The sequence below is a fragment of the Epinephelus fuscoguttatus genome, linkage group LG5, assembly GCF_011397635.1.
Source record: "Epinephelus fuscoguttatus linkage group LG5, E.fuscoguttatus.final_Chr_v1".
NCBI lineage: Eukaryota > Metazoa > Chordata > Actinopteri > Perciformes > Serranidae > Epinephelus > Epinephelus fuscoguttatus.
In genome coordinates this window covers 32,917,097-32,930,468 of record NC_064756.1, presented here as the reverse complement: position 1 = coordinate 32,930,468, position 13,372 = coordinate 32,917,097, and the positions used below count along the sequence as shown (strand labels likewise).

At 39.5% G+C, this 13,372-nt stretch overlaps 1 protein-coding gene across 11 annotated transcripts in view; it reads right to left on the bottom strand.

The window, feature by feature from the left end:
- The window catches only part of tenm4 (teneurin transmembrane protein 4), a 250,293-nt gene that overhangs the window by 104,956 nt on the left and 131,965 nt on the right, over positions 1-13,372 (bottom strand). For 9 of the 11 annotated variants that reach the window (XM_049576261.1, XM_049576260.1, XM_049576262.1 and 6 more), the window contains one exon: positions 2,539-2,760. The exons of the other annotated variants lie outside the window; for them this stretch is intronic. In XM_049576261.1, the coding sequence (XP_049432218.1) occupies positions 2,539-2,760 (222 nt within the window). The remainder of the gene's footprint in view (positions 1-2,538; positions 2,761-13,372) is intronic. 11 annotated transcript variants of the gene reach the window in all.

Here is a 13,372-nt window from a genome sequence, read left to right as displayed (position 1 = left end):
GGCCGACTCTCATTTTGTCACCTTGAGAAAATGAGGTTTATGTTGCTGAAGGGAACAGTCTCACCTTACACTGAACAAGTTTTAATGAAGTCATTTCATTCCCTGAAACCAGACTAGGTTGAGTTATTAAGTTATATATATTATTTGCCAGAAAAGCTTTGGGGCTGGAAATATTCCACATAGAGCCATCAGATATCACTCAACTTTTTGTGAACATCAATACACAAAACTGTGCGAGGCAAATACTAAAAATACAAGGTAATATATCATTTTAATCAGGACTGGCCATGCAAATGGCCATTTTTGTCTCAGTCAACTGCATCACACATTCATTTTCATCAAATTCAAGCAGCAGTTTTCCAAGAACAGTCATTGGGAGTACACTGCGTTGCTCCCTGGAGTGGAAAAGTAAAAAAAAACATATAACCAAAAATGCAAGATAAGCAGATTTGAATAAACAAAAGCTTATAAAGTATTCGAATGTGATGTGGAAAATGCGTGAGAAGGCATGGAGCAAGCTTACATGGCTCATTAGGTGGTTTAAGTGAACAAACAGTGGAGGCTCTTTCTGATTGTAATTGGCTCCTTACTGTCAGAGATTTTCTGTAATTAAACAATGAAAAATGTCACGGAAGAATCTCGAAGTAAAGCTTATTTTGCACAATTTGCTGCTCAACTGCATAACTGCAGCAAGGTGAAAGGTCCTCAGAATGGACAAGAACATCAATATAAAAAGGACTGGTTTCATGTTACTGAGATATAAGAGAGGGAAAAGACTTTGCACCCACAAGCAAGAGACACACAGAAACATGCTGTACTTTGCAACTTAAAAGGAATCTTTCAAAGCCTGTGGATGACTAAGGTAGGAACTAGAGCTGAGAATATTCCTCCTCGGTCCTCTCCTACCCCTCTCTGACAGCCCGAGGCCAACCTAAATGCTGTACCTATGCAAATCAGTGTCATTGTTATGAGACAAATCCGCCGCGGTAAAGGCCAATGCCCCCCCCCCCCCCCCCACCCATGTCCCCTTAAGCGCAGTCATGTCACTGCTGGTGACCAGCGTGTTGCTACTGTGGAATTAGGGCGGGAGATTTGCGACGGGATTAATAACTCATTCTCCAGGCTTTCTGAGGAGGCAGCTGGGGCACTTTGGAGTTTGATGTAATTCAACCCTTTGGGTAGTTAACTTGGAAGCTTGATCAATTATTTAGACCATTTTATTTTGTTTTGTGTTTGCCATGCCAGTGGGAGAAGCAAGTAGACGTTGTAGTTGAAAAGTACCAGCATTCTGATATAAAAAAATCCCCTACTGAGCATGCAAATTGGTGACTTATGGGAGATATGCAGCATAAATTGCTGACTTTGAACGACAACATTTTATATTTTCATGTAGATGGATCATAAACATGGAAAATAACCTGCTACACTTCCAAGTGTGAAATTCTGTAACCACAATAATAAATCGGGTTTCCAAAGGTTACCTTGAGGAAATACTTGAAATGTTCCTACTGTATGTTCACGCATTTTTCCAGTGGTGTTATAAACCAAGTACAATGAAGTATTGAGCATCAAGGCCTTGGAAGCCAGTAATGAATCCACAAGATGTCTTTGAATCTGTCGCAATCGGTTATGCAGTGACAAACAAATAATATTACAGCAACTCAGCAAAACAATCTCACCCCATAGACCAGCCAAAATATATTCTCTCTCTGCCACACACATTTCATCAGTGCCCAGAGTTACAGTGCCAGATAAAATCTTCACAATAATTAAATGTGTAAGTTAACTGCTGAAACAATGTGTTGAACACTTTCACTGTACATGTTTTACAGTCAGTTTTTTTCCAGCTGTCAACACCACGTTTGCAGTTTGAGCGCAAATGTCACTCTGTCAGTCTGAATGAGTGTTAAGTCAACAGCAGGAGACACCGAGTGTTTCAAGAGGAATAAGAAGGTGACATTTATTAATGAGAAACCACATAAGGGATTTTCAGACCTAATCTAAGTCAAGAAGGGCTGTTTGAGTTGTTTTCAAAATATAAAGCTAGGTCTTTTCATGGGGCTAACACTGTTTTTAATATGACTAAATGAGCCAGTCCTTGTGGTGATATATTATGATAAAGCAGGGACTTGCAACCAAGAAACTGTCTTTCTTTCTCGTTTACTTCCTATCTGGGGTGCGGAGGATGCATGCAGGCTGTTGTTTCTGAAAATTCTATGGAGGGATTGTAGATGGTTACTCCCACCAGCAAGCATTGAAACTGAAGAGAAATATCTGTGACAAATATCTCCTACTGAACCAAAAATCGTCCATCTCTTTGAGTCAGGCTCTGAACTTTGCAGACCTTGCTTCAGAGAGTTCTGTGCATTTCCTGAGGCTACATATCGACTCAAAGTTTCAACTCTCTCTCATGGTGCTCGGAAAAAAAATGGGACATATTCTTGCCCGTAGCCATCTGCATGACCTATAACACAACATGTCCAGGAGCAGGGGAAGGCTAACCTCCAGAAAGCAACAGTAGTTTGAAAACCAACTCACCATCAGCAGTTGCAGTGGCAGGAGCATACAGGTTCCCTGAGCCAGTTTTAACTAAGAATGAATTGGGGCCAAACTCATCCTCAGAGTCAGAGTCCTGGGCTGGCTGAGCCGCACAGTTACCTAGCAACCCTCCCTGGCTCTCATTGGCTGCAATGGAAGGGGGAGGGTATGGGAGCTGCTCAACAGGGGAGGAGGAGGCGGATGAACAATGCAGCGGAGGACCTGTGGACCACAAACAGAGACAACACATGGGGGGGAAATGAAACACACCCAAACACAGGCAACATCACATAGGAGCAAAACACACACACACACACACACACACACACACACACGCAAGCAAGACTCAACTCTGACACTTCAAAAACAAACAGGGACACATCTGCCTTTGTCTCCGCCACCTCACCCCAGCTGGGAGGAACAATACAAACAACTAAAATGACTTTGAGATAGAATAAAAAAGGCAAATGCCTGGCACTGCTTTAGAGAAACAAAAACAACAAAACACCTTTTTGGGATGTTAAATGCAAGAAAGGAGAACAACTCCGGGTTCAGTGCTCTAATCTTTAAAAAAAAGAGAGCCTTTCAGTGAGGGTGTGTGCATACATTAAAGCACATCCTATATACAGCACAAGAGCATGTTACATAATAAACATCTGCAACAATACAACTAAAAAATCCTTTAAACTCGAGACATGCTTACTGTTGAAATTCTGTCACAAAACAGCATCTAACATACCTGCCCCTCAAAAAACTACAAATATACACTAGCAGATTCATATTTGTGTACTGGGCAGAAGAACATGAATAATATGTTCTCAGATATGGCGCAGTTGTTAATACCCCCTCCTGTGGAAACACATATAACCCCTGCCAGCCGAGAAATGAATCCAACCCGAACCAATCCTTCCTATTTCTTCTGTACTCTGTGTCCATCTCAGCTTTCCTACTTGGCAGTAATATAAAATACCACAGGGATCAGACTGGCCCTTCACCTTAACAGCAGAATATAAATAATTTAATGTTTTGATTATTTATAATGCCTTGTTATATACCAATATGCAACCCTAATTCTTACATACGAATATCATACAATTTCCCCTTTCAGGGCTTATTGGCTCCGATCCCCATGCTGTCATGGAATGTTAAATCTCCACAGAGCTCCTATTAATGTGTGATTAACTTTTGATGCAGCTCTGCGCCACGCTGAAAATGGAGTACTTAAGTAACATGACTGCAGCGAACAAAGCCATCAGTTTGGTGCTCTCCCCATCTTCCCATCAGTCCATCGGTCTTGATGTCGAAATTCCTGCTGACTGGACTGTCATCCATCAGGAGAGATAAATTTCCTCTCGCTCTGTAATGATCCCTGCAGAGTATTAAAGTACGACTCACTGACTCGCATCTAATTAGGAAACAATTAGTGATATTAACATATCAGCCACAGCCCTACACAAGCAGCCAATGTCCACTGCCCCAGAGAGTCACAGTTTGTGCTTTATGTATACTTCCCACCACACACTTCATTTCTCTCTCGATCCTTTAATGCCGGTGCAGGTAATGGGTGCAGAGCTGCAGTGGTCATGCTGTGGGTTAATGAGCGAGACACTGTTGTGCTTGGATATATAGCAATGTACAACGGAGAGAGGAAGAGTTGTTGAAGAGAGCATCATTACAGTCATCCCCAGAATCCCTCGAATACATCTAAGACACTACATTTAGCGTGTGTCAAAACAACAACACTCTGCTGAACAGAGTACCACTCAATGAGCTACTATCTGCCGCTATGAGACACCAGAGGCAAGACTGAAATTTTTGACATGAAAGACTAAAATGAGCTGCACCAGGTCTCGGACTGAACATTACAACATTTTTCCTCAAAGAGGGAATTCATCAATGAGACAAGAAAAGATTAAAGTCCTCTAAAAATGGTCAAAGTCATAACCTAAATGAGGTCAAGGTAGTCATGCTCAGCAGCCATTAGTCTTGCACACAGAGGTTTTACTGTCTCACTGTGTTTAATTAATGCTGGCTTGTGCAGTTCATGCCCAAGCCACATGCACCTAAAGTCAGACAGGGCTTCTACAGGCGAAAAGCCACAGCTCGACAGGGCCAGAGAAGTTTCACTGGCTGCCAGAGTTGATTGCCTTTGCATTCACTCACTATATTACAGCAGCAAAAGGGGACCTTTACTTAGGAGCCCCTGGACCATGTGCTGCTGCTTTAGTTCCTGACAGCTTCGGGAAGTGCCAATCACTGCCTGGTTTGGCCTGACTGCAAACACAGACCAACACCCACTGTATTAGGGGTCTTAATCAACTCATTAGTAACCCAATTAAAATAAGGGACAAACAAATTGGTGTGTGTGATGTGCAGGTAAGGATAACTGCTATCGGTAGTATTTAGTGCAACAGCTTCTCCCAAAAGAAATTGCTGAAAACATGTCTTGTAATACAGTTTGGAATACAACATATGTTTTGATAATCAAAGATCAGTGATAATGAAATCTTGCATTCTGCACATTATTAAATTTGTTGCATTTTGATATGATTCACTTCAAAAATACTTAAAAAAAACAGTTTGTAAGTAAGTTGTAAAACATAACAAGAGTGGAAATTCAAGAGATGTAAACCTTGCATCAAAGCCAGAGTTCAAAGAGTGACATTTATTTTCAAGGGAAAAACGATAACAGTATGTGGTGCTGGTATGAGAGACAGAAGCTGAACAGCAGCAGAAACATGCCAATGTGGGCGGACAGCTTAGCATCAATATATTTTTTTACAACCCAACTTACAATAAATAAGCAAGTAGGTGTTCTGTGCTGTACTTAAGAACTTTAAAAGAACACTTGAACGTTAATGGCACGCACTGGCTGTTCTGATTTCTGCTGCATTCAATTGCAGTGTAATTATTCTTACTGTGGGACCACCCTGAAAGTTTAACTACACAGTGACTGCAAAGCAAATTCAATTTAATGAAGTGGTGGACAATATGAAAAAAATGCACATTTCATAACCTTATTTACAATTTCATATCATGTAGCAATATATATGTTGAGATAGAATAAATTATCTGGAAATTCAATTAAGAGATCATTTATAGATGATAACACCAGATGGAAAGGTCTTGTTAGCTGACACCTATGCAAAAATCCTGGAAATCCAATATTACTATAAAACATGCCTGTTCATTGATTTACAGTCTTTCCCGCATTTGTATAATACATCTACATATATTAAAGGGACAGCCACCTTGGTAGCTTATAGGAAACTAAGCTACACTGGTTCACAGTCTCTAATGTCTCCATTTATATATTGTATTATCCCAAACTGTGTCAGTGGCACTTCCCAAATCACCAAGAATTCATTTCTTGAGAAAAAGGCTACGCTGTTGAAAAGGAATATTTAAAAGTATTGTCAATCAGCTGGTAGAAGCATGGATATATAACATGCTTTGCTTTCAAAATTAATGTCCAAGCACTCTCATTGCAAGGTTGTATCTACGGGAGACCTATAGCTTTGCACAACTGCTTGAGGCTACTGTAGCTCACATCTGAGCTACAGCAGAGTCAGTTTGTAGGATTTAGGGGGATTTAATAGCATCTAGCAGTGAGGACTGCAGATTGCTACCAGCTGAAACTTATCCTGGTTAGAATTCCATCAGTGTTTATTGTTCATGAGATTTTTACCAGGAGCTGAATTATCCTCAGAGGTCCCTTTCTCTCAAAAACAAAAGGACCAGGTGGTTAAGAACAGTAAAAACACTAAATAAAGCAGGTTCACTGCTCAATTTAAGTTTTTAAAAACAAGATTCTAATTTTAGGGTGATTATGCACTTAAGAAAACATACTTATTATATTTAATTCCATTTCCATATCCGTCTAAATCCTACACACTGGACCTTTAACACCAAAATCACCCTGTGTTAAAAATTGACATTTTAAGAGTAATAATGCAGATTCATAACAAAATTAGAGGTGTAATGAACAGTTATAAAATATTCAATACATAATTTGGTCTAAGAAATATCACAAAATATTGAAAAATGCCCATTACAATTTCAAGATGACTAATATCTGACCAAATATGTTCAATTTGCATTCATAGAAAAACAGAGAATGGTAAATCCACACATTTAAAAAGCTGAAGCCAGCAGCATAATGACATTAACAATTCATCAATTCTTGAAATAGTTTTTAATTTATTTTCTGTCAATCAGCTAATCAATTCCATTGCTAACTAATCAGCTCTAACTAATCAACTAATTGCTTCAGCAGTAAAACCAATCATTACGAACGTCAAAAGGATATGTGCAAACACCATGTGCTACATAGACGTCTGCCTACCTCTGTATATTATGTTAATGTGAACAATCTGTGTATGCACGTCTGTGTGCTCCTCGCTCTGTATATGTGTTGACTAACAAGTGGAGGCAGGAGGAGACATCAGCACTGTTATTTAAGATGTACACACCCACGGTAACTGCAATCCTTTACGTAGGGACTGTAATGCAGGATCATGCATTGGAAACAATGAGCCGAATCACAGTGATCAAGTTTCTGCATTAGAACGAGGCAGAATCAGTCATTATCACTGTGTGAATATACGTATAAACATTTATATTTTAAAATTGCCTTATTTGAGACGGCTTGTCTGGTCAAGGGAGAGAAAATTAAATCAGGTAAACAGAGAATATAATTTAGAGAGAGGATGTAGTCGAGTGAAAAGAAAATCATGTAAGAAGAGTAAACATCCTTTATCTGGAGAGTCCTGATTATCAGTTCTCTCCCTGTCTCTCCAAACTGAGCTAATCTTTCTGATATGGCCTCTAATTGCCATAAATTCTGAAGTTATACACAGAAACTTGCATATATTAAAGGAGATAAGAGTTGTCATCTTTATGACTACCTATGTACTGCACACCCACAATACTGAGCAAGGTGAAGCAGATGTGTGACTCCACAGTGACAACAGGAATTATCTGTTTGCTCAAGGACTACAGCTGCAGGCAGCATCTATAAAAGATGCAGTGTATTTGCAGATGAACGGTGATGAAAAAAACAAACATCTCGGCGCCTGTCCTGTACCATCAACTGATGCCATGTGGCATACAAAGCATACAGGAAGCGGAGGAATGACTCAGAGTCTCAGCGGGGACCGAGTGTCATCATCACACTGCTACTCCCGTTGTAAAATGCAGATTGTGTTGAATCTCCATTTTACCACAAAGCACGACAGTCTGCATGTAGGATTCATGTAGTCAAAGCACCAGCATTTTTATTCAATGCTAATGCTCAATTTACATGTTTATATTCTTCTATGACATGAGGGCAAACAACAAAAATAATCGTGTCTTACTACATTGACTAGGACAGTTGCGTAGTAGCATTTGTACAAGGGTGTGTGAAAGGTTGGCAGCTTGGCAGATCAGTAAAATGTTGCGTAATTTGCTCCTGGCACCAAAATTGTTATCCAGTGTAGGTGGAGTGGGATTCACTCCAAGATGTGATGTTTAAAGCTTTTGTCATATTTTCGGCTGTTTGACTCTGTTGAATTTTGTACTGACTGTTCCTGCCACCATCAAGAGCCAGACTGTGAATATTTATTCAGATCCTTCTCCTTCTTGTAACTGTTCTTACTGTAGTTGCATGTGGAGGTCAAAGCGAAATGGACGGCTACATTCCTGTGTGGGCACATATTACATGGCACAAAGTGGTATTTCCTCAGGCCCAGTGGGTTTTGTTGCTCACAAGTTCCTCAAGCTCCTGCTCAGTATTTTCTAGTGCAAATCACCAATATGCGCCAGCAGTGTAATGCAGATTATAATTTTGGTGTGAAGATTCACTACATTCTGCGCTGTCCATTGTCTGCCTGCTGAGACCAAGTCAACAGCACACTCCACTTTCTGTTCCCCTGCTCTGTGCTATTTACAACCAGTTTTCACTCCCAAGGTGTCCAACACAGCAGCTTGGTCAGCAGCCATTTGGCTTCTAATTCCTTTGCACACAGTATCCTTGAGTGTTTGTATGACACTGGGCTTTCAGCTAACTCTAGTGTAAACCCATCCACAGCAAAATGTAGAATAAATGCAAGAAAGTTTTTGTAGGGGCGATGGGGTGGTGGATAGGTCAAACAAACACAGGACTTTTACCCATGAGCTTCACCCTGGATGATGGTTTTAGGATGTGCTGGGGACAGTGTGACACTCTGCTTCCAATCATCAGGCCTTATTGCGGTTGGTAAAACATTAGGGACTAGTTGAGGCAACAATTTGTACAGGTACGTCTTTCTAACAATCCATGGATGCTACTACGTGTTGTCACCACCACAGCAGGCCCACCTCTCAATTCATCTGATTGGACAATAGGAAAAAATGCCAATGATGTCAGGCGCCTTTTTGGATTTGAGCTGATTTTTTTATTTATTTTTTAACTCAATGGATCCAAGTTCATCCAACAAAAATGTGATGCACACAGAGCTAAAAAAAAAAAAAAAAAGCAATGCAAAAGCAGCAACCAAAGTGCTTACAAAAAGCTGCCCCAGGCTGCTAAAACATGTTCTGTCTGATCAGGGCCAAAGTCAAGCCTTTTTAAAAAAAGAAAAGAAAACCATGTTACATAGCAAATGCCATGTGACATACGTGTCATATGATATTGATATTTGTGGCATGACATACTCGTGAAGTTACTTACTAACTCAAGTTACGTAACAAACATACTTATCTTGTTTTACTAGGTCAAAATAACATCTGCTTTTCTAACTATAACCTAGTAGTTTTGTTGCCTAAACCTAAAGTAGTTGTACTAAAAAAACCTACATTACCTGTGAGTTTATCTTGAAAAGAAACTATGCATATAACAAAGTGAAAATGACACAGCGTTTTTGAGCATCCAATACTGACACTAGAAGGGTACCCAGAATGTCATAGTTCGACGAGTTGGGAGTGTGAACGTGTTGCTATTTAGAATAATTGCTGAAGGTGCACGTTTACAACTCTCTTTACTCCGATTCTTACCAGTATCTGTCAGACACAACAGCTTTCATGTATGAAGGCCATCCCTTTCTGCTGATTTACTCTTTTTGGAGACATCTGAAGGCAAAAGGTTTGTGTTTCTTGAGTGGCATCTAAATTGAGTGGCACACAGATCCACTGCTAACCTTGATTAAATCTTGCACTACTGGCACCAGGCTGTGGTAAAAATAGGCACACAATCTTCTGTCTTATTGTGCACATTAAACTGGTCATTTATACTGCAATATCGCTGACAGTCTCCCACAGCATATGGAATAAAACTCCTCTGTGTTGGAGATCTTGTTATAAATACATACCTAATGTTAATGTTAAGCCTACATTAACTCCATACGCAACTCATTGAGCAGAACTATTTTTTACAGGGTAGGTAATCATAATGAATCATGAGCAGTGTATACTCTGTGAAAATGGACCATGAGTTTTCATGTTGCTTAGATTTAAACACTAAGTCTAACTCACACTGTAGTGTGAGTTTGCTATGAAGCTTTAAGGATGCAGTGAGTCTGTTCGAATGGGAAAAGAAAACCGTTGGTTTTATAAATAAGCCTATTATGCCAAACCTAATACAAATAATGGTCATTTAATTGCGTTATATTTGCCTACAAGGTAATTTGGCTGACAAGGTATCTTAATTGAATGTCTAATAGCTTTAGAATTGCCTGAACATTATCAATTCCCTTTTCATTATTTCAACTTTGTGCCTCTAATGTTGTCCTGTTGCTCAGCTCTACGGGCCATGTTTACAGTGTGCAACACAAATGGTCACTAGTCAGGATCAAGTTGTCCTAGAAATGTTGTGCGATATACAAAGGCTGTAGAGCTGCTAAACCCATGAAAGGAGGGTTGATGCCCTTTTTGATTTTTCTAACTGACTGGCAGTATTTGAGCTCTGCCTTGACTGATTAAATGTGCCCTCTTGCCTACTATATCGCTGCTCTTGGTTTGGATTGAACTTCAAAGACTGTGCAAAGGCAGTGTAAGTCCTGCCTTTGTGTCACTGGCAGTCTTTGTGACTGAAGGAAATAAAGCCCTGTAGTGATGTTTTTGCAATATCACATGATGAAAGATGTGGTGAATATTGGCTTACAGACCAACAGACTGGCTAGGGTTGGGTTACATGACTATATACAGGATTCTGGGAAACATAAGAGATTTTGCTGTTTAATAATTTTTTAATTTTTCTTTATATTGTACATTTTGTTATGAATTGGGAACCTGTGATTTGTAGTCACTTTCAATAACAGAGGGAATTGCTCTATCCCTGCCAAATTTCATGAGAACTATTCGTCACTGTTCATGCTAATTCAATCACTTTAATTTTTCTGCTGTTTGTTAACAGCACTATGCAAAAATGGATGAAGAAATTACAGCTGATCAACAAGAAATTATGCTAACAGTTTTGCCAAAACAACCACACACATACAGAGTGACACTAAGGCTGATTGTCTCCTCAGGGTTAGGAAATAAATGTTCCACTCTTCAGTATGAATAGATTTAAATCTCTATTTTGTCTGCAAATTTGGCTCAAGGCAGACTTTCCACACTCTTTGGAGAACATTACTTGAGGGCATATGATCAATAAAGGCAATGGAGTTCACAAGGATTCATATTTGTTCATCAGACAGACAAAGTAACAGCAGCTGAAACTGCAAGTAATCATGATGTTGCTTAAACAACTGAGATGGTGCTATAAAATGAGCTGAATTCATTCTATTGCCTGAGAATCTACAAAATAAATTCAAGGTTTTTATCTACTTCTATGTTTTGGAAACACTGATGTGCTTCTAAGTTAAAGGTGTATGTGCTCAGGTAATAATTACACTATCAGATCTCTCTAGGCGATACAAACAAGATGGCTTAATTCTAGTTTTTGCATTATTAGGATTCCCAAATTGACATAATTGTTTTCTATTGCACAGCTGCAAGCCATAACTAGCCTTTTATGAAATTACCACTTGATAGGTGATCTCATCTCACAAGAAGAAAAAACCAGATGAGACAGTGTGAAGCTCAAAGGGATGGTTTTGAAAACATCTTTAGCCTATTGCAGCAAATATGTGATAAACTGTCTTGTGTCGTCTTTAGAAAACGTTTTTCACTTTTTATTAAAGCAATAGTTGATTTTACACATCTACCCAAGGTTATGCTACATATGCCTGGAGCAGGATTACAAGGATTTCCCAAGGTGAGGCAATTTTATTAATTTTGTCAGGCAAACTGTAATTTTGCAGGACACTGCAGAAGCTCAACACCCTACCCCCAACTGCACAACACGAAACCACAAACAGACACATAGACACATTTGCAGAGGAAGTGGGAAATGAGCTTTTACGGAGCAACATTGGAAAAATGATAAAAATTTCTCTGACGGTGCCGTTTACCTGCTAGGAATCAATATCACAATAACCGAGAGTGAACATAATGTATAATAAGGTTGAAAACAAATTGTAAATACCCATAAATGTTTTTTTATAGACATGACCATTACTGAGAAAATGGAAATTATATTTGTGTGTAATAAAAAAGCATTACCACACAAGGCACAATTCCATTTAAGGCTGACCCATAATGTTTCTATCAGCACTTTAGAACCAGTATCCATTACTTACAACTACTGTACACCCTTAAAGAGATATTGCATGCCAAATTATAAATGGGTGGTTAGAATAAATGCAGAAAACAAGCAAAAAAAAACCAAAAAAAAAAAAAACCTCTGGTCATTAATGCCGATGTTAGGTTGCCTGCAGAACAGTTTGGATGGTAGAAATATTAAGAAATGGGTGATTTAGATCAAATTAGGAGTTGTCACAATTTCCATAACCATGTTCACAGGCCACAGGCATCAGATAGATCAAACTTCCACTGCACACTCCTCTTTAAATAACACCAATTTAAGGATGTAATCACTCAGTGCTAATCTTTTTCTCTGCGTGGAGGGGGAGGAAAATACCCAACTAAGATTACATAAAAGCAGCAGTTGCACACAGCACCGTACTGATGCCAGTGGCTCTTCAGAGTATCACCTAGGAAGATGAAAAGGGGGCCAGTATGGCTGAGACTAGAGATGACATTTCTTCTCTGGGTGATTATAAGCACAGACTCCTTTCCCCAGTCATCCTCTACCCACAGCCCTGCCTAGCTGCTGCCACTCTCATCCATCCAGTCCACTCTATTTCTCTGTGTTGGAGAGAAAGTGTGCCCTGCAATCCAGCTGAAAGACACCATCTGTTATGACTTCTCTGTGACAAACAGAAGAATCAATCAGACTGGAAATGTGAAATTGAAATCCTAAATTAATTGAAATTTCTTCTGTTTGAGGAGAATCTTTACTTCTACTTCTGCACTCCCACTTTCATGGAAATGTTCAAGAGCAGCAACTTTTTAAGTGTTACCCATAAGAAATGCTCATCGGACACCTATGATAAATGGAGAACACAATGTGCAGGCCAGCTCAGCCGTGTCATGACAGCTTAGCTGATGCACTACAATAAAGACAAGTTTTCTAACTGTTCTTTTAAAGCCGAGTAATCACTAATTGATCCATTTTCGAAACTCCTTCATTTTTAAGACCCGAGCCCAAATATCTTGCGCTTTACTTCACTAGTCTTTAGAATCAACATTAGTTCTGACGAGCTCTGACATTGCTAAATCCCTCCATGCAGCCCCATTCAAGCATCCCTGGGGCTTTCTTTGTTCTAGGATAAAAAGTAAATGTTCCAATCTCCTCACCTCTCACTGTTAACAACATCCTACAGGCATGTGATGGCTGTTTTTAAGGATCTCCTGGTCAACACGAGTGTTT